This window comes from Elaeis guineensis, chromosome 8, assembly GCF_000442705.2.
Source record: "Elaeis guineensis isolate ETL-2024a chromosome 8, EG11, whole genome shotgun sequence".
NCBI lineage: Eukaryota > Viridiplantae > Streptophyta > Magnoliopsida > Arecales > Arecaceae > Elaeis > Elaeis guineensis.
The window spans coordinates 131,561,554-131,583,594 of record NC_026000.2 but is presented as its reverse complement, the minus strand read 5'-3'; the positions used below and the strand labels follow the sequence as shown (position 1 = coordinate 131,583,594).

The 22,041-nt window shown below is 37.8% G+C and overlaps 1 protein-coding gene across 1 annotated transcript; it reads left to right on the top strand.

Moving 5' to 3' along the window:
• Window positions 1-2,138: 2,138 nt before the first annotated feature.
• LOC105049602 (fimbrin-2) lies at window positions 2,139-21,571 on the top strand. Its single transcript, XM_010929309.4, has 14 exons — window positions 2,139-2,429; window positions 2,522-2,701; window positions 2,790-3,016; window positions 3,108-3,279; window positions 4,836-4,874; window positions 5,103-5,171; window positions 5,296-5,412; window positions 14,860-15,074; window positions 17,743-17,898; window positions 17,974-18,173; window positions 18,338-18,495; window positions 19,081-19,177; window positions 20,901-20,992; window positions 21,110-21,571. Exons 1-14 carry the CDS (start codon window positions 2,343-2,345, stop codon window positions 21,290-21,292), a joined length of 1,992 nt encoding a protein of 663 aa, XP_010927611.1. The 5' UTR covers window positions 2,139-2,342; the 3' UTR covers window positions 21,293-21,571.
• The last annotated feature ends 470 nt before the right edge of the window (window positions 21,572-22,041 follow it).

Below are 22,041 nucleotides of genomic sequence, written 5' to 3'. Positions count from 1 at the left end.
TCCGTATATAGCCGCAAATATGAGATATGGACAATCTCTAGTAACTTTCATGAAAAATTAAGATACATGTATAGGGCCACTAATGCATAAACTCATAATAGAGAATTTTGTACTATGCGTATGGTAGTTAAAGTTTAGATCAGAGGAATATAGTTCAAGATCTGATTCACTCCGATTTTTCAGATAAAAACTATTCACACTAAATGAAGTTAAATTTTGTGAAGACATTTTACCCATTGCATAGTATAAACATCCTAAAATTTATATTTTTTTATTTTATAAATTTTTAAAATTTTTGAATTTTATGGAAGATTGTTGGAGAAAATCCAAAAAGAAAAACTCAAACTTTTCCTATAATTTCTCTTCAAGCATCTTAATCAGTCAGTAAAAGCCCAAATGGGATGTACATTTATTCTCGATAGTTGAGCTAGTTATTAAAGATCTTAATAGATCAATAAATATTCTAACGATCATAAATGATCATATTGGGTGGCTATAAAAAGATTATCTTGAGATCTGATTTGATACATCCTATGCAATCCTCTCCCTCTTTTCCTTGTGACTTTTTCTCTTCAAATCTTTTTACTTTGTGATTATTTTTCTGGATGCCAAAATGATCTCCATCAATCTCTTTCATGATCGTACTCATAGAAGGAGGATCTCGATCATATCTTGAGATGGTTTTCTTGAATTTTTCTGTACGAGAGATGAAAATACACCTTAAGACAACATTCAACATACTTCCGAATTTGATTATTTTTATTTCTTCTTGTTCTATGAATTTTTTATAGTTTTCCTACAATAAAATTTTGTTACCTTTATTTAGTTTTTTAAATTATGTCAGAAATTATTTAAATCTTGTTCCAATAAAAAATAGTCCAACTATAACATCCAAATGTCCACCAATATTAGAAATCTTCTCATTCATTTCCACCTGTCACTAATAAATCTCGAACTTATGCTTTTAGATAGATACGATAGATGTGTAAAAAGAATTCAGTTTTATCATCATATATGCAGATACATTTATTTTTCCTAGTCCAAAAGAACAAATAAATCATGGTCATACATATAAAGCCGATGCGCACTTAAATTTCTTATAAGTAGATGCAACAACAGAGGTATAAGCTGTACCAAAATTCAAAACATAATGTTTTTAGCAAAAAGAAAGATGAGTCATTTTTGTCAATCCAACATTTTTTTTTTTCAATAGGATTTTCTTAATTGTTTGACTATATTGAACCAAAATCTTAAAAATTTTCCAATGCATGTCAAGCATGCCTAGTTTTACAAATGATCAAACTGGTCACTTGAAATTATTCAATCAAGATTTTGAAGATTCCTATCCATGATGCTACTCATATTGAATATCTCTGCCAACAAACCTGATCATACCAATCCCCACAAATGCATGTTAGCTCTACTTTTTACCCATTTTGTACACCAAAGTGTCCCTCCAATCTTAAAAAGATGTAATGATCTTGTGACCCATGGTGACATCACTTAGCTTTCTTTGCAGCATGTGACACATGAAAAGTACTTAGAAACTAAAGCATTAAGGGGGACATGCATTTGCCATCAGTATGATACCCATCTCCTACCCAAATTCATTATCCTCATCAGGACATTTGGCAACAATATCTTTTGCACTCCATAGTCCAGGCCATTGATTGTTACCAAAATCAGTACTCATTTGGCCTGCTACCAGAATAAGCTAACTGTCGACTAATGTGTTGAACTAATAAATAAAACAGTACACAAAGGATTCAAATCTTACTTTAATTAAACTAAACTAAACTAAAATATTCGACTCATATAACGGTTTCCAAATGGGGCTTGGGTTGTATCTTTCGCGCGAAACAATGATTCTCCCTCTTCGCGACATCAACCGTTGGATCGCACAATGGCTGCGTAGAGATCTTCTTTGAGATCTGCGCGGACGCGATCCAACGGTTTTCGTCACTAAAGAAGAGAAATCATTTTTTCGTGTGAAAGATGCAATCCAAACCGGTTCAAATAACCCTGTCAATTAGACTGTTGCTCCCACGTTTCCCTGGATGCTTTCGAGTGTAGTAATCATGGATTAGAGCTTTAATGACATCGGCTTTAATTTTAAATTCTAACGGAGCCTCGGCCCCTGCTACGCGTCTGGTGCTGCTTTCGATTGCGCTCCTCTCTTTACTCTCTTCGCCATCTCTTCTTCTCTCTCTACGTTGCTCCATCGAAGGCTCGAGAGATCAAGAAAGGAGGAGAAGGACCACATCCACCAACCTAAGGTCCCAAGCTCAACAAAGGAGAGGCAGAAGAAACTCCCCAAAGCCAGCAGCCAAAGAAGCTAAGGAATGGCGGGTTTTGTGGGAGTTCTGGTCTCCGATCCGTGGCTCCAGAACCAGTTCACCCAGGTGGAACTCCGCTCCCTCAGATCTCAGGTAAGCAATGATCCAACTACCCTCCTTTCTTCATCTCTTTTGATCTTCTTCTTTTTTATGGAGCTGAACTTTTTCTGTTTTGCCGATCGCAGTTCCTGTCGATGAGAGATCACGGATGCTCCGCCGGTGGCCTGAAGCTCCGGGACCTGGCCGCCGCGATGTCGGAGCTCAAGATCGGCGGCGGTGGCCTCAGCGAGGCGGAGCGAGCCGCCTTTCTCCAAGAATCCTTCACCAACCTCGACGACAGTGTCGACTTCGAGCTCTTCCTCCGGGTTCGGCGCGGTTCCTTTTTCTGTCCTTAAGCTGGAAGAGTTGTTTCTGTGTGTTTGGTTGATGGGTGCTTTGGTGATTGTTTTCAAGGTTTATTTGAAGATGCAAGGCCAGATGGGGGCGAAGAGCTCGTCGTCGGCGTTCCTCAAGGCTGCCACCACCACTCTGCTTCATACGATCAGCGAGTCGGAGAAGGCTGCCTACGTTGCTCACATTAATAGCTATCTGGAAGGAGATGGGTCTTTAAAGAAATATCTCCCGATGGATCCGATGACCGATGATCTCTTCGAGAAATCAAAGGATGGTGTGCTTCTATGGTGAGAGACTGCTTTACCTTTTGCTTTTCTGCCTGTTTCTTGGAATTTGATGAGCAGAATGTGGAGCTAAGAATTGGTATTATGTCTGAAGTAAACTCATTAATGTGGCTGTTCCGGGGACCATCGACGAGCGGGCGATCAATAGAAAGAGGGTGCTGAACCTGTGGGAGAAGAACGAGAACCATACTCTCTGCCTTAACTCGGCCAAGGCAATTGGATGTACTGTCGTTAACATCGGGACGCAGGACCTTGCTGAGGGGAGAGTGAGTATATATAAATATATTTTATTTGTTAGTACTGATCAAATAGCTAAAGATTTCTTTTTTGAGTCATGATGTGAATATTTTAGAAATATGAAGATTAGTATATTTCGTATCTTGATATGAATGTGCTTTCGAGCTTGTAGGTAGCGTTCAGGGAGTTTCTGGTTTCCTTTGATTTCGTTTTTATAATTTTGTCCTGTCCAGAAGTCTAATCTGGTTTATCGGATGTCTCTGCTGCATCTTTATTTTTGATATGTTTGTCTATTCTCTCTTGAAATTTGCATGTGGATGAGGGCTTTGTTTTGTATGTTATAAGCCTGTGGATGATATTATACTGCAGCCTGGGGGCAAAATTATTCTTGATATACATGCAAACACTATTTATCACTATATGTTTTCTCTAAGATTTTAAGATTCTGAGCTAGTTTTGACGTGGTTTTCATGTTTGTAAGATTTTAGAAGGTTGGTTTAACCTTTGCTTCTCATTTGATGAGAACAAGTTAGCTCGTTTGCATGTTTTGTTGTTGTTGTTGTTGAAATGATTGCAACTGAAATAATGCACACCTTGCTCATTTCTTCAGACATTCTAATGGAACAAAAGAGCAATCCTGACCTTCTCAAGGGACAATTTTGTTACTTAAGGAGATGTTTATTTTTGCTTCCAAAATGACCTTTTGAACTTTCATGCACAACTGAAGCAGTTGGCATTGTGCCTCTCAACTAGCAGTAACAACAAATAAAGTATTCTGTGTTTTTACTGAGTATTTGTTGCTATTCTGGCTTAATTTACACATGGCTCGGTTGTATTTTTTGTTGAAAAACTTGGTTGAGTACAAGTAGTATATGTCCTTCTTTGTTCAGTTAAATTATTTGTTATTGATAATTTTCACCCTATATAAAGATACCTTTAATTTTCGAGGTAGGCCATCTTATCCAGCATTCCTTGTACACTTTCTTTCTAAGCCAAATGCATGCATGTGCACGAGAACGTTCCTGACATTTTGTTGAGGGAAGATAGGCTACAATGCTTAGCGAACAAATATCACAAAATATGAACCCTCGAACCTCTGATGGATAAGACCATTTTGTCATGGATAATTGGAATAATATGGGTTGATGGCGTATGAGAGTCAGGTGATTTGCCAAACCCAAACACTTTGAGGCTGGACAGTCTCCAACTTCAAGTATGAGAAAATTTAGCCAATGTAAAAGCTGAAGCGAACAAAAAAGAATAACAAAACCAACTGCAACCAGTTTGCCAACAGCCTGAATTTACTTACCTTGTGTCTATCAACACGCTGCATGTTAATGCTGGGATTTATTTTCTGTCCTGCACATATGTGCTGTTGCTGATGACAATCATCCTGTTTTGCTCATAATATTATAATGAAGTCGGACTACATGGGGTGATCTTTATTGAAGTTCTTTGACTATGAGTCGCTATGCTCTATTATAAAATGCTTCAATAGACTTTCTTTTCAGTTGTGGACTTGTAATATATCTTTTCTGAAGATTGTATCTGTCCATCTTTACTTACCACTCCCATACCCTTGCAGCCTCATCTTGTTCTTGGATTGATATCTCAAATTATTAAGGTACGTTCTGATGATCCCAGAATTACTTTGGTTGTATCTTGAACATTCAAATTTCAAAAGGTGATGCTTGTCCCTATCATAGTCTCAAATTTCCTTTTTATTCAATAAACTGATTGGAATTGGTAGATTAAAATGCAACAACACTGTGGCTGTTGAGATTTTTTTTTTGTATCAAATATATTATTGGAAAAAGGATTTTACCATGTGTTCATCATAATATCACTACAGATACAACTTCTGGCGGATGTTAACCTGAAGAAAACTCCTCAATTAGTAGAGTTGGTTGATGACAGCAAGGTATGTCATAACATCTAATTAATTGTGTGTCCTTTTAGAAATTTTGATTGACTTTCATAGTTTAAAAAGTTTTGCATCAAGTACATGTGACATAAATTAGTTTTGAGTTCTCTTGCATCTACAGGATGTTGAGGAGCTGATGAGTCTACCACCTGAGAAGATATTACTTAGGTGGATGAACTTTCAGCTGAAGAAAGGGAGCTTTAAGAGACTGATAACAAACTTCTCATCAGATGTAAAGGTAGGTCCATGTGACTTTTAAAGTCAAACAATTCGAAAAATTTTTTTTGCATCCTTCAATTTCAGAATTTAAAACTCTGTGATCCATTTTATTCTTTCTAAATATTGTATTCTAAATTTTAATTTAATCAGTAATTGGACTAACTGAAAAAATAATTAATGAATATCAACCTACTAACTTTGCATGAATTTTATTCAAGATGTAGATTTTCAATTAAATTAATGGTTTTCACTGCTAAGAGTATATTTACTTGTCAATTATTAGCTTCAACCAATCCAATTGAGCTCATTTCTATCATAATTTTTTAATATCTTACTAGTTGATATCGGTATCATTCTAGCACATATATTTGTCCACCACTATCATTTGAGCTAAGTTCCTACTAGGATCATTCTTCTTTCAAAGCATGAGTGAGAGGTGCTGATGGGCCTTGTAGATTGAGAATTCGCACCACTGGTCGTAACCTATCAAAAGTCAATTTTAGTAACGCTACCAACAAGCCTTGTCTTATGCATATTAAGCTGGTTTTAACAATCGTAAAAACTTGATGTTATCATGTTTGAGAGAATTTAATGATTCTCAACCTGATGCCAACCTTTTACATAAGTTCTGATTTTTTAGCCAGGCTACTTTAATTGAGATAGGGACTCATTATGATACCCAAAAGGCTCGCAAGCATGTAGGAGAACATAACTTCTTGGTTTAGTTCGATTCATGTAATTGAGAAGCTACCATGCAAGGTTTCTCTAGACCTAGGGATAATCTCAACTAGGAGTTGATCTAAGGAATTGCATTCATCTTTAAGGCACAAATTATTAAATAAAGAGCTAGAAGTAAACAGTCTTCTAACTGTTAATCATGATTGAAACATCTAAGAGCACATGTGGTCACATAATAATGTATTATGTGACCTATTGATACATGGGTAAGAATCCAGCAAAAAATTTTAGGATGTTAAACCTTTTAAATGCTATAGATATTGAATTCATAATAGAATACATATGCATAGATAGACACACGAAGGCTACATGCATATGTTAAGCGCACATGCATTTGTCCTGTTTTGATCAAATTCAGTGTTGGAGGTTCCAAAATGAAATCTACACCACAGACAATGATGTGCAATATTTAGAATGCTTAAAAGCTAAAAAAATAATGGTTTCAGATGTCCCTTGGTTATGTATCAAATTCTCCCAAAATTGTCAATTTTTGTGGAAATACCAACTTTTATTTTTATTTAATGTTTAGAAACATCCAAACTAGTTGAGTTTTGGCTTGTATTGATTTAAAATGCCTAGATTAAGATTAACATTTGGATTCTTATTTTATAAAACCTATAATGTATTTTAGAACTTGAACTCTATCAATGAAGCCCATTTTAGGATAGCTTGATATAGTCAGGTGACCTCCAAACGTACAATTACTAGTTTCGAGGAACTTTAGGCATACATCATATTTGACAATGTAAATTGTCATTTTGGGACTTCTTTGATGGATACTTACTTGACCGGGTTGCCCCCAAATTAATCCAAAAGAATTATTTGAACCCATATCAAAACACATAAAATAAAAGGATCAATTATTTTTTGAATTGCATCAAGTAGTTATAGAATGGACTATTTTCAAATTAAACATACAATATTGGATCTAATTACAAGTTTCAAATCACCTGGATACTTTGTGCTTCAAGATGTATAAATTGTTCGAGATCCATTTAATTTAACTTCTTTTATCTTATTTAATTTGAAAGATGGTTGCTTATATTGTAACAATTTAGGATCTCATCCAAAAAGACTAGCTGGAAGATGTTATTTGGATTCTCTAGTCCTATATAAGTATCCAAGATGTTGAAGTCACACGCACCGGATTGTATCGACCTAGGCTTTTGATCTAAAGTCTAATCTCTTTGAGATAATTCACCAAACACATTGCAGGCATAAATAAACAAAGACAAAGAAACCAAGATTTACGTGGTTCGGCACAAGAGGCCTACATCCATGGAGAGGAGCAATCCACTATAAATCCGTCTCGAAAAATAGGTACAATATGAGGTATAAAATACCTTTAACCGAAACCAACAAGAAGGCAACAAAGTATCGAATAGAAGGCAACCAAGATCCAATCGGATCTACCAATCTCAGCCTCGGCAATAGATCAAGGTAAGATAATACCTGAGGTGAAGATACCTTTCTCAATCCTCGGCAAAAAATCAAGATGAATACCTCCTTACCAACCGAAGAAGCATTCGGTCATCAGCACAGGGCATCCGTGAAACCGAGAAGGAAGAAGACAGGTAGAACACCAACAGAACACCAACGGGAGAAAGCCAGGAAGAACACCAGCGGGAGAAAACCAAGGAGCAAGCCCGCACAAGAACACCTGCGGGAGAAAGCCAGGAAGCAAGCCCGCACAGGAACACCAGCGGGAGAAAGCCAGGAAACAAGCCCGCACAAGAACACCTGGAACCACCACCGCGCACTCGAACCCACTCTAAAAAAGGATGCCGCGGCCTCCTTTTAAAGAAAAAACAATCTCCTCGAAATAGAGATTCACCCGAATAAGAATTCTAAATTGTCACGGGAGATAAACAAGGAAAGAGTAATTTTGGAGCAATATATATAACAATCCTCCTCCTTGCGACAAATATTGTACCTTTTATATCAGATGTGGATTAAAAAAAAAAAAACTTTTATAACCTCCTCACCACAAACCCCGCAGGGCATTACCAAATGCTTATACCAATCAAGTTCAGAAAATTCCTGAACTTAATTGCAGGGATTGGTTTAGTGAACATGTCCGCCGGATTATGGGCAGTGTAAATTTTCTGAAGCCTGACATCACCTTTCTCTACCAGATCTCTGATGAAGTGATACTTGACATCTACATGTTTTGTTCGTTCGTGATACATCTGGTCTCTGGCAAGGTGCAAAGCACTCTGACTGTCACAATGAATGTCTAAACAATCCTGTTCGAGACCCAAATCCTATACCAACCCTTTTAGCCAAATAGCTTCCTTTGCTGCCTCTGTCAATGCCATATATTCTGCTTCAGTGGTAGATAAAGCAACTGTAGATTGCAAAGTAGCCTTCCAACTGACTGCACATCCAGAAAGAGTAAACACATATCCGGTCAAAGATCTTCTCCTGTCCAAGTCACAAGCATAATCTGAATCACAAAATCCTGTAACTATGCAATTACTCTGTGCAGTAAATATCAATCTCAATTTAGAAGTGCCTTTTAGATATCTAAGTATCCATTTCACAGCTGATCAGTGAGCCTTTCCAGGCTTATCCATGTATCTGCTTACAACGCTTACTGCCTGTGAAATATCAGGTCAAGTGCAGACCATCGCGTACATGATGCTGCCAACTGCACTCGCATATGGCACTCTAGACATATATCTCTCATCATCCTCAGTCTGAGGAGAGTCTCTGGCAGAAAGTCTAAAATGACTGGCAAAGGGGGTAGTGACAGGCTTAACTGTAGACATACCAAATCTGTCCAAGACTTTTTTAATATAACTATGCTGAGTAAGGAAAAATCTACCTGACTGTCTGTCACGAATAATCTCCATCCCAAGTATCTTCTTTGCCGGTCCAAGGTCCTTCATATCAAATGCAGTACTGAGCTTGGCTTTCAGTTTCTGGATGATTGACATGTCCTTGGCTGCAATTAACATATCATCCACATATAATAACAAATAACAAAAGGACCCATCTGAAAGCTGCTGGTGATACACACAACTGTCATATGGAGATCTACTGTATCCATGGTCGATCATAAATCTGTCAAATTTGCGGTACCACTGTCTTGGAGACTGCTTGAGACCATATAATGATCTCTTGAGTAAGCATACATGATCTTCTTTATTTGGAACCTCAAATCCAGGTGGTTGTTGCATATAGATCTGTTCCTCTAAATCACCGTAAAGAAAAGCTGTCTTAACATCTAGTTGTTCCAGCTTCAAATTTTGAGAAACAACAAAAGCAAGTAATACACGGATAGAAGAGTGTTTGACTACAGGAGAAAATACCTCCTTGTAATCAATACCCTCCCGTTGACTGTATCCCTTTGCTACTAACTTGGTCTTATATCTAAAATCTTGAGGACTGGCTCCTTCTTTCCTTTTGAAGATCCATTTGCAGCCAATTGCCTTCTCACCTTTTGGTAATTTGACTAACTCCCAAGTCTGATTCTTTTCTAGAGACTGAAGTTCTTCAACCATAGCCATGGTTCATTTATCAGCCCGTGAACTACTAATAGCCTCCTGATATGTGGTCGGCTCATCACCAATGGTGTCTGCAACACTCAGAGCATAATAGACTAACTCAGCACAAGCAGAATCCTCAAAACCATACCTTTGAGGTGCTCTGATCTGACGCCTAGGTCTTCGAGTGGCAATACTATCAATCTGATCCTGATCTTGTAATGTCACCTCCTCCTGAGTCTGAATCTGTGCATCTATCTGTTGTTGTTGTTTATTGTAAGTATCTTCACTTGACTGCTGCTGCTGTGATTTAACAGTCTGATCAATATCTACAATAGTCCTATCCTGCCGACCTCGATCCTCATCACTTTGAGAAGAATTAGGCTGTAGCTGCCTTGAAGCAATGGCTGTCTCATAAAATGTCACATCTCTGCTGACTAGAAATCCTTGAGATCCAGGCTCTATGCACCATAATCTATAGCCCTTTACCCCATATGCATATCCAATAAATATGCACTTTTTAGCCCGGGGGTCCAACTTTCCATCTCTTACATGTGCATAAGCTGGGCACCCAAAGATTCTGAGTATTGAATAGTCTGCAGGTCTTCCTATCCACATCTCTTCCAGAGTCTTCATGCTTAATGCTGATGCTGAAGATCAGTTTATAATATAGCAGGCTGTGTGAGCGGCCTCTGCCCAAAAATCTCTACTTAATCCAGAACTAGATAGCATAGATCTGACTCTCTCTAATAGTGTCCGGTTCATGCGTTCTGCCACACCATTCTGTTGAGGTGTACCCACTGTTGTTCTATGTCTAATAATGCCTTCTAACTTGCAAAAGTTATCAAATTCTGTAGAACAAAATTCTAAACCATTATCAGTCCGAAAAGTTTTCACCTTCCTTTCAGTTTGCCTCTCGACCATAGACTTCCACTATTTGAATGTTTCAAATACATCACTCTTATTTTTAATGGTGTATATCCAGACTTTTCGGAAGTAATCATCAATGAAAATAAGTATATATCTTGATCCACCCTTGGATGTAATTGGAACAGGTTCCCATAGGTCAGAATGAATATAGTCTAATATACCAGTTGTCCTATGCACGCCTGTAGTGAAGCTGACTCTGTGTTGTTTTCCAAATATGCAGTGCTCACAGTATCCAAGTGCACCAATCTTCTGACCACTCAGCAGATCACGTCTGCTCAGCTCCTGTAGACCTCTGTCTGAAATGTGTCCTAGTCTCTGGTGCCATAAATGTGTCAACTGCTCAAGAGAAGATTGTACTGCTGATGCCTGACCAACAACTGTACTGCCATCTAGGTAGTAAAGGGTGCCACTTAATTTACCTCTCAATAAAGTTAATACCCCTTTATTGATAGTTATAGATCCTCTACCCCATCTGCCCTTATATCCTGCTCTGTCAAAGGCATGTATTGAGAGAAGGTTCTTTTTTAATTTAGGAACATATCTGACATCATCCAATATCACCATGGTATTTGAATTAGATTTAATTTGTATCGTTTCAATACCTTCTATATTACAGATACCATCATCTCCAAGAAGAACAGTACCACCTTCACAAGATCTAAAGGAAGAAAACCATTCCTTATGAGGTGTCATGTGGAAGGATGCTCCAGAATCCACGATCCAAGTGTCAGCATGACTAACACTGCAGGCAGCTGTAAATACTGCATCATCTGGTATACTACTATGACTTCTTGAAGAAACTGCAATTGATGCTGTATCAGAGATTGTTCCTTTATCTTTTTATTCCTTTTCCCTTTTAGATTGTAGAAGTCTACATTCAGATTTTCAGTGGCCTGGCCTTTTGCAATAGTGACAAATACCTGGTCTTTTGGGCCTACACTTTGATCTATTTTTGGACTTACTTCTACCATGTCCCCCCTTTTTCTGTTCATCTCTACCTCTAACAGTAAGACCTTGAGCTGGAGTCTGAGCCTGATGCTGAAGCTGTACTTTTAATCTAAGTTCATTGGATAACAAAGTAGCTTCTACTTCTTCAAGACTTATTGTTTCTCTTCCATAAAGCATGGTAGTGGTAATATGCTCAAAGGACTTAGGCAAAGAGTAAATTAGAATCAAAGCCTTATCTTCTTCATCTACATCGACACCAACATTTACTAGATCAAGCAGGAGCTTATTATACTCATCCAAGTGATCCTTAAGTGAAGTTCCTTCTGTCATACGAAATGTGTGTAATTTTTTTCTCAAATATAATCTATTAGTCAGGGATTTTGCCATATATAAACTGTCTAGTTTTTCCCATACACTTTTGGCTGTATCTAGTTCCACAATATTGCGTAGGACTTTATCACTTAAACCTAAAAACAAGGTTCCTAGGGTTCTCTCGTTAATTTCTTCTTTAGCAGTCTCATTATCTCCCGGGATTGAATCCATACCCTTAAGAGCTTTTGCAACACCTTCTTTAACCAACAAATATTTCATCCTTACCTTCTATAGTGAAAAGCCTCCCGTGCCATCAAAGACGGCCACTTCATGCCTGATGGTGGTGGAGTGAGAGACAGACGCCGGATCATTAGCCATTGAAAAATTTTGTTTCTTGTCACCAGCCATCCAAGTGCTCTGATACCAATTGTTGAGGTCACGTGCACCGGATTGGATCGACCTAGGCTTTTGATCTAAAGTCTAATCTCTTTGAGACAATTCACCAAACACATTGCAGGCATAAATAAACAAAGACAAAGAAACCAAGATTTATGTGGTTCGGCACAAGAGGCCTACATCCACGGGGAGGAGGAGCAATCCACTATAAATCCGTCCCGAAAAATAGGTACAATATGAGGTATAAAATACCTTTAACCGAACCAACAAGAAGGCAACAGAGTATCGAATAGAAGGCAACCAAGATCCAATCGGATCTATCAATCTCAGCCTCGGCAATAGATCAAGGTAAGATAATACCTGAGGTGAAGATACCTTTCTCAATCCTCGGCAAAAAATCAAGATGAATACCTCCTTACCAACCGAAGAAGCGTTCGGTCATCAGCATAGGGCATCCGTGAAACCGAGAAGGAAGAAGACAGGTAGAACACCAACAGAACACCAACGGGAGAAAGCCAGGAAGCAAGCCCGCACAGGAACACCAGCGGGAGAAAGCCAGGAAACAAGCCCGCACAAGAACACCTGGAACCACCACCGCGCACTCGAACCCACTCTAAAAAAGAAGGATGCCGCGGCCTCCTTTTAAAGAAAAAACAATCTCCTCGAAATAGAGATTCACCCGAATAAGAATTCTAAACTGTCACGGGAGATAAACAAGGAAAGAGTAATTTTGGAGCAATATATATAACACAAGATCTACCCAATGCATAGCCTATGTGAGAATAAACACACACCTGCACGGGTCTTCACATACTCTTCTCTTTTAAGCCTAGCATCCTTGCTAGGTTAAGGATTCAAATCTATTCAAGTCCAATCATAAGTACCATAAAAAATGCAATACAAACACAATAATTGACCTATGGTCAACCTAAATGGGCCTATGCTATGGTGTCCCCTTGTCCACATAGGGCATAGGCTTGATCTTCTTTGATACTATTTGTAACAATCTAGAATCTCACCTAAAAAGACTAGTAAGGAAATATTACTTGGGTTCTTTAGCCATATAAAAGTGTCTAAGATCTTCCTAGTGCACAACTGATGTGGGATTATACTTGACAAAATGGGCTCTTGCATACTCTCCGCCATTTAATTCTTGGCATCCGCGTTAGGCTTTGGGTCTAGATCCATTCAAACCCAATCGCAAGTACCATGATCAGCATATGGTTAGTCATGGAGTTTATGTTGCAGTTTTCTAATCCACATGGCTATGAGCCGGGCCCACTTTGATATCATTTGTAATAACCTAGAATTTCATGCAAAAAGGCTAGCCAGAAGGTATTATTTTGGTTTCTTGGCCCTGTATAGGTTTCTAATATTTTACCTAATGCATAGCCTATGTGGGACTAAATACATGCCTGCAAGGATTCTCACATACTTTTTGTTTAAGTGCCAGCATTCTCGCTAGACTAAGGGTCCAAATCCATTCAAATCCAGTTTTAAGTATTATAAATCTAATTACAAACATCCTGATCAGCCTGTGGTCAACCCAAATCAGGCCATGTTGCAATTTTCCCTAATTCATATGAGCCATGACTGGGTCTACTCTGATACTATTTGTAATAATCAAGGATTTCAGCCAAAAACACTAGTTAGAAGGTATTATTTAGATTCCTTCTCTCTATATAATTATCTAAGATCTCCCTGATGCACAAATGATGTGGGACTAGATGCACACCAACGAGGGCTCTCACACATATTGGCTAGCAAGTCTTGCTAACTACGTCTAAGGTTTACTTTGCCTTCAGATGTGACATTGCTCATGAATGGGCAGTAGCTAGCAAAAGATTGTATTCTTGTTGGCTAGTGGAGCCTATTCGGAGCCCATAATGGTGGTGCTGGTCAGTTAAAGTGTATGTGTTGCATGAGCTTTGTTTATGCACATGTATGCATGCACACAGCCCCTTCATTTTAATATTCCATTATGGACCCTTCTTTGCTGATATTTTTTATTTTTTGAGTCATTTTGAGAAACAAAACAAGACATTCATCTTCAGCAGTATAAACTGAGATTAATTCATCAAGGCAGTTGCCTTTCGCTTGAGTGGGCCGACGGTCTATTTTGTCGGACAGTAGTTTCTGCCAGCTTTTTAGATAGATCTAGGCTGTCACGTTTCCTTATAGCTTGACTTCTGGGATTCCCACCTGCCCACAAATTCATGAGGCCACCTTCAGCCTGTCTTAGAATTGCACTTGGTGTAGTGATGAAACTTAGCTAAAGGAAGCACCATAACCTAATGACCCTCTTATTTCATCTACCAGAAAAGAAAGTTCTCTTTATTTTTCTAAACATATTTTAACCATCTCTGTGTAACTCTAGTAAATTAAAAGTCCTATTGCATCTAAATACATCTGGTGCTATTCTGTAATGTGGAATTTGAAAAAATAAGTATTCTTTGGTGGGATGTACGTTTTGGTAATTAATGTTAAATCTTGCCTCGCATCCTTCGAAATTGCTATTTACATTGGAAAAAGAAGTTTGTGAGCTGTGCACATATACAGTCTATTTCATGATTTCATCCGTTGCATAGTCTTTCTAAACTGAACAACTTATGGCTTATTCATAATGTTTGATCATGGAATCTTTTGCTACTCAGGATGGAGAGGCCTATGCTTGTTTACTGAATGTGCTGGCACCTGAACATAGTAGTAAGCCATCTGCAATGACCGTGAAAGATCCTCTACAGAGGGCAAAACTAGTTCTTGAACATGCAGATAGGATGGGTTGCAAAAGATATCTGACCCCAAAAGACATTGTTGAAGGTTCACCAAATCTTAACCTTGCTTTCGTTGCGCATATTTTTCAAAAAAGGTGAGGATCGTGGTGAACTTTTAGTCTATTTCAATTTCTGATATAATGTATTGACTATAGGTATTGTTTAGCTAAAAGAATAGTCATTGACCAGCCACCCTTATTCAAGAAAAGTACCAGGTGAGGCAGGCAGTTGCGTAGACATGATGCACATGCTTTTTTCGAAGATCGACCATGCTTACATGTGTACAATTTTTTTATGATCGGGATTTTATGATAATGTTTTTGTAATGGTTTCAGGATGTGTACTAGAATCTGGTCAACCGGATCTCAATTTAGATCCAGTCGATCATGACCAGATGATGGGGGTTTGATGCTGATGATTCCAGTCATTAGATGTGATCTATTATTCTAAATTGCTTACACACAAAAAAAATCAAATCTGGACAACCAGAATCTAGTCCATCTTTTGTGGTTTTAGTGGCTTTTAGTTTTTTTTCATGAAAATATTGTATGTTCCATTGACTGACATTATAGTGGGAGTTCATTGTATGATAAATGATTCATGCAGGATAATCAGGAAGGACCTGCAATCATACTGGAGCTAAAGCTTTAGGAAAAACTAGGGTTTGTATTAACAAATCACATGACTTTTCCATTGTAAAGAACAAGAAGGAAATGCATTTTTGACCATTATAACAACTATAACGGTCAAAAAATTTCTAGTGTAGCTTTTCAATGGAGGGAAGGGTCCTAAGAAGGGAGCTAGGGTTGGTTGTATGATTGGTATTGCTCCCTAGTTGTCTTCTAAGTATTGCTCAGATGCATTAGGCTGATTTCTGCATAAATCCCAATTGTCTGCAGTTCTCATGTATTTTCAGATAGGATAAGTGAATAATTCAAAATAGGAGATGCAAAATGAGCATTATTTCATTGAATCAGTAGGCAACAATCTCTAACATAGAATGAAAGTCAAAGAAGCTGTGGCATTTGGCAATATGATTTTGCAGAACAAGAAAGAAATGTGATGAAGGGAATAGAAGAAAAGAGAGGACAGGGAGGAAACAAAAAACTTGGCCAGGAATTTAGTTTCAATCAAGATTACTGATGCGGGACAATCCTAAAGAAAAGAGAAAGAAACCAATCCTAATGATCAAGCTCCTTTCTGTTCATCAACAACAAATTATGTCCGGTCAGAGGCATCATTATTCCCAGGACAAACAGTATCGTTGCCTATACTCTGCTCAGGAGGCGTGATTGATTGATATGAGATCAAAGCGAGATCAATCTAAATGATGCAGATGAATGCCATTCTAGAGATCAGTAAACAACTAGCAATAGGAAAGTATATAAACAGATAGCAGAAATTAAACATACTCATGAGTAAATGCAAAAAGAAATATGAATGGAATGAGAGAGAGTAAAATATTAAACCCGTGAGAAAATTCAAGAAGATGATAAAAATCCGGATCATGGTAGTTAAGAAACTACCCAGATTAGGGTTCTTAATCTTTTAATCAAATAAATCCGTCAATAAAGAACTAGGTCTTTACCAACATCGGATCTAATAGAAAAAATGAAAATCAAAGATCAACTGAGAAGGAACGAAGGTCCTTGACAGCATATGATCTGTAGAATAAGAGATCACTCTTTTCTCTCAGCACGATAGACGAAAATTCTGGAGAAGACAGATCTTCTCTTGGTGGGATAGGCTTGCGTGGGTAGATGGTGGAGTCAAATCGGGGTCGTAGGAACACTGGATCTCAAGTAGATGAAGGTTAAAGGGATAGAATAGAAAGTAGGCCTCACACCCTCCCCTTGTGGGGCGATTTTGGGTCTCATACCCTCTCCCTCTCGGAGCGATTGACACTAATATTTGTGGAGTTTGTAAAATCATTCATTGCTCTTTTCATGAAAGATACAAAGATTCATATAAGACCTTGGGGGTCCTATTTCTTTAGGAATTCCTTATCTTTTACAAGGAAGAAATCAGCCTTTACACAAAAAAATAAATCATTATGTCTGGTTTTCAAACAAAGTAATCTACCATGGGAAAGAAATCAACCTTCAACAAAATAAGCAAGTAGCTAAGAACTCTTAAGGAATCCTGGGGAAGAAATGGAACTCGATGTGGGCATTTGATGCTTGGCATAACTTGGCATGAGAATCCTTGGGCACGGCACATGCTGGCATGCATATTTCTTCCCTGGGCATGTGGAGAGTGGTGGCTCCAAAGGTGACGTGGACAAATCAATACAAACCCAAGTATGGCCCTATGGACCCAAAACTAAATGCATCAAAAACTTATTGACTGAAAATAAATAACTGAAGTAGAGTCAATCTAATGGGGCTTCTTCGATGCAAATCAAATCTAAATCATATTGCCGACTTCTGATGGCTCTGGTGTCCACACCAATTACTCTTAATAAAATTTATTATTCTTTTCTCTAAGCAATTTACAATAACCAATTGCTTCCTAATTCAAAAAGGATTGAACTTACCATGCCTTGCAGCTTTATGCATAGTGCTTGGCATGCAGTGGCATGGTGGCGTGCCATGTACAGGCATACAATGGTACTTTGATAATTGTACTAGTAAGGCACTTGCATGGTACATCTCATCCCGTGCCATGCCAATAGGTGCTTACATTCTTGGTTTCTTCGAGACGTATAAATATGCATATCCTTATATGTGTGGATGCTGAGCAATATCTAATTGTTGGCTGCAGGAATGGGCTATCATCACAGATGAAACAAATATCATTTCTAGAAGCAATGTCTGATGATGCACAAGTTTCTAGGGAAGAGAGAATGTTTCGATTATGGATAAATAGTCTTGGAATCTCAACATACATCAATAATGTTTTTGAAGATCTTAGAAATGGGTAAGCTGTTCATATTTCCTTTTTTTCTTTGCTAGTTAATATTTATGCTAAGAAATAATTGCTGTAACTTTGCAGATGGGTCCTTCTAGAAGCCATTGACAAGATAGCTCCAGGAGCAGTCTGTTGGAAGGTTGCAAACAAGCCCCCAATTAAAATGCCATTCAGAAAAGTAGAAAACTGTAATCAAGTTGTGAAAATAGGGAAACAATTGAAATTTTCCCTGGTTAATGTTGCTGGGAATGATATTGTGCAAGGAAACAAGAAGCTCATTTTGGGTAAGTTTAGAATGTTGATTACAATGCCTTCTGCATTTTTCTTCAATGACAACTGGGGTTCTTGACTTTCAGAGTTGAGATCTCTGTAGTGGAACATTTGGAACAGAGTTATAGATTATCTATCCGAATTTCTGGTGTTCAGATAAATCTTGTTCTTTTTTCAGCTTTTTTGTGGCAATTAATGCGGTATAATATCCTGCAACTTCTAAAGAATTTGAGACTTCATTCTCATGAGAAGGAGATAGCAGATATAGATATATTGAACTGGGCTAATGATAAAGTGAAAAATTCAGGAAGGTACTCTCGTATGGAGAGTTTTAAGGTACTGTATTTCTACATTCATTATTGTGAAGATCATCTGTTACATGATTCCTGCAATGTCTTAACCACAATATTTGTTGTTGGGACCTGTAGACCTATTTATTAAATTCACAATACCAAGAAGTATAGGAAAATACATATTTCTATTTAAAATTGCAGATGCTCTCAGCTCTCTCAACCAGTCACAATTCTACAGTATTCTCTGCTTTTAGAAATGCCTGTCCATGACATTGGTTTTAGTTGCGTCCCTGAAAACTTTGCAACAACTGATTTTTACCATTTTCTCCTCATGGATTCTATCATGGCTTACATACAAAATTTAGCTTCATTGTTTTAAATCCCATTTTAGTCAAGTTGTTTCATGATGTAAGATTGTATTTTCATAATTTTACGTGTTTCATTTTGTAATAAGAAACATAGAACCAACAAAAGCCAAAGTACCTTGTCACCTTGCCTCAATTTTGATTGTATATATTGTGTACTTGCATTCTTTCATTATCAATGTTTAATTTTGTTGCGATTTTTTTAAAAAGCAATTACGCATGGAAAACTTGGATAATGTGCCACAGTTTTTTCATGTGTACAGGATAAAAATCTTTCAAGTGGCATTTTTTTCCTTGACTTGCTCAGTGCCGTGGAGCCTCGAGTTGTGAACTGGAGCCTTGTTACTAAAGGAGAAAATGGTAAAATTTGACATCCACATTGTTGTTTAAGATGTTTCATTTTCTTCTGTTGTACCTTGAGATGTAGGTGTTTTCATCATGAGACATTATATTCCAATTTTTTTATAATTACTTTCTGCCACAGGTCGAATAGTTTCACTTTTCTTATAAAAGACCTACAATGTTCCCTATATGAAAAAAGAAATTATATACATGTGCAGTGGGGGCAGTTTTTGTTCTAAGTAAATATGTTTCAGTTTTGTGGTCCTTGTGGATATATTTAATTCCTCTCACAATGCTTTAACATCTGAACCATTTGTCTGCATCCAAGTGTGGACCTGAGAACACCATGCGCTTTCCTGGGTACAAGAGAAAGAGCATGTTCTCCAGATTGGTGGCATCGATGGGATAGTGATTGGACATTTTTGGACTGCTAAACTGAGCTGTCTGACATTTGTCTGTTTCAAGCCATTTCCTTACTTATTTGTGGTCACGAATTAAAAAGCATGGGCTCTTTTGCATGTCTGTGTGGATAGACAATGGAGATATCTATGACTAAATGACCGAGGATCCTTATTGTCTATAAGTGCATATGCTTGGATTTGGCTGCTTGGTGCATGTCATTGTTGGCTCTAACACAATATGACAAGGATTTGTATCTGCACAATAGACAAAACAATATTCCCATTTTAGGCTTATGATATTTCATCCCCATGTCTATGTCCATTGAGATGTCTTCCCGGCCTTCCTTTTCCGGACATTCTCAATAGTTAATATCTACTCTTGCCCATCACAAGGTACATTATGGTGCATATGTATAATTTTTTTCCTTTGCCTGACTCTCCAAGTTCACTTTGTATGTATATATCCTAGAGCATTCAGATTTAAGGGTCATGCTGCATTTACCAGACCCGTTATTAGTATTTTCTAAAATTCACTTCATAATATTGGATTTGTTTTAGGATTTTTTGGCAGAATAACTTTGTGCACTTTGTCTGGCTGTCATGGTAAGGTTGCTTATGATGAGGCTTCATTTTACATGGCTTTTGTTGTAGAGAGATTCTCTCTTCATTTGATATCAGTAAATATGTCCTTTTGATCTGGCCCATTTTGTCTTTAGAGTTTAGACCTTCAATAATCTGAAGATCTCGGAACATGGTAGATTTTTATGCTTACATTGTTTATGTGTTGTTCTCTCTTCTTGCTCTTAGCAAGCAAGACCCAAGTAATAATTACTGCTGAAGTTTCGTTTTGTGGGTGCTAAGACAAGCTGGAAAGACAATCATGATTAGTAACATCCAAGACCAGGGAGTCTTATAATCATGACTTTGTTTAAAGGTAAACAAAATACAATTAAATCGCAAATATGTATGTAGGATTTCCTTCCCCAAAAAGACCCAGACATTATAATATTGCTGCCTGAGTCCTTGTCACTTATCATCTCCATTTAACTTATTGAGTTAATTCCCGTTCTGTTTAAGATGTGAAGTGATTTGCCCTGCTTTCTGTATCCATCTAGTTGCTGTGCACTGATAGAGAAGTTTGCTTTCGAAATTACTAGCTCAGCATCTACTATGCTTGTCATGCAACTAGACTTGCTATTGCACCTTTAGTCAACTATTATGTTCATACTAAGAAGTTATTGCATGCGATACCTGATTTAATGAATCAAAAACATACCTATGCCATCTTTGCTATGGTACAGCTCAAAATTGATGGGTTAATAATTGGAAGCAATGTGCAGATGAAGAGAAAAAGATGAATGCCTCTTATATTATCTCAGTGGCAAGGAAGCTTGGTTGCTCCATATTTTTGCTGCCGGAAGATATACTAGAGGTAAATGGTCTATTGAAATTAAAGAATTGGATAAATTAATTTTGAAAGGTACAGTTTTCTTGAGTTGCTATTACCTGTATTCTTTTGTATAATCTCTTTTTGGGCATAATTTGTCAGGTGAATCAAAAGATGATGCTTACACTGACAGCAAGCATCATGTACTGGCACTTGAGAAGGCCAGCTGAAGACAGATCTGTGGCATCAGAAAGTGAAAATGGAAGTTCATCTGAAACTATATCCAACTCGACGGTAGATGATTCTGCATCTGAATCCTCAACTGATGATAGTGGAAGCCAATAGGTGTGCCATAACCACAGACAACTGACAGTGTAATTGGACTACTAATGTATGTTGTTTCTTTTTTTTTTCCTGCCTATTTGTTTAAATCTTTGAGACAAGAGATTGTGTGGGATACTGCAGTGAGTATGCCTCAGGTTTGTATGGGACAGCTGGGTTTGTAGGTTCCCATTGTTTGTTAGGGCAGTGGCGGGTTCATGGAGTGCCCCAATTAAACAAAAATCATTGAATGTATATACTAACTTAAATAGTTGCCTAATGCCGATTGAAGTTGTTTCTTTACCAAAATAAGTTCTCTGATTGTGATTGTTTCCTCTGCACTATGTCAGACTACTTAGTATCTCAGGGGATGTGACACTACATATGGCCCTTGGTGTGAAAACGTGCTTTTTCTTGATGGTTGTCTTTAGAATTTGAGTGTGTATAAGTTCCACCAGAGACCCGATGTTTAACTATTTAACAAAAAGTGAAGGTTTTCTTTAGATCAGACTCTTTCCTTCCACCACATCTGACCTTCACAGGAGTAGCCATCAAATGTTATCAAGGCAAACGAGGAATATGGAGGCAGATCAAGCTGGTGCTGGTAATGCTGTGGAAGGTGGTCAAGGTGGTGTCTTATGCTACAGTGCTGGAGTTTTGGAGCCAAGCTTGTGATCATTTTGGTCCCATTAGATCTAAGAAATTTTGTAATACCAGAGGTGCAAATGCTTGATGATGCCAAGCCCCAGTAACAGTTTTCTCGTGGGATGATA

Excerpts from the sequence above, each read along its gene's own strand:
- LOC105049602 (XM_010929309.4), top strand. The coding sequence starts at position 2,343 with ATGGCGGGTTTTGTGGGAGTTCTGGTCTCCGATCCGTGGCTCCAGAAC. Across the intron at positions 2,702-2,789 it reads ACTTCGAGCTCTTCCTCCGG|GTTTATTTGAAGATGCAAGG; the intron begins GTTCGGCGCGGT and ends ATTGTTTTCAAG. Across the intron at positions 3,280-4,835 it reads AGGACCTTGCTGAGGGGAGA|CCTCATCTTGTTCTTGGATT; the intron begins GTGAGTATATAT and ends ATACCCTTGCAG.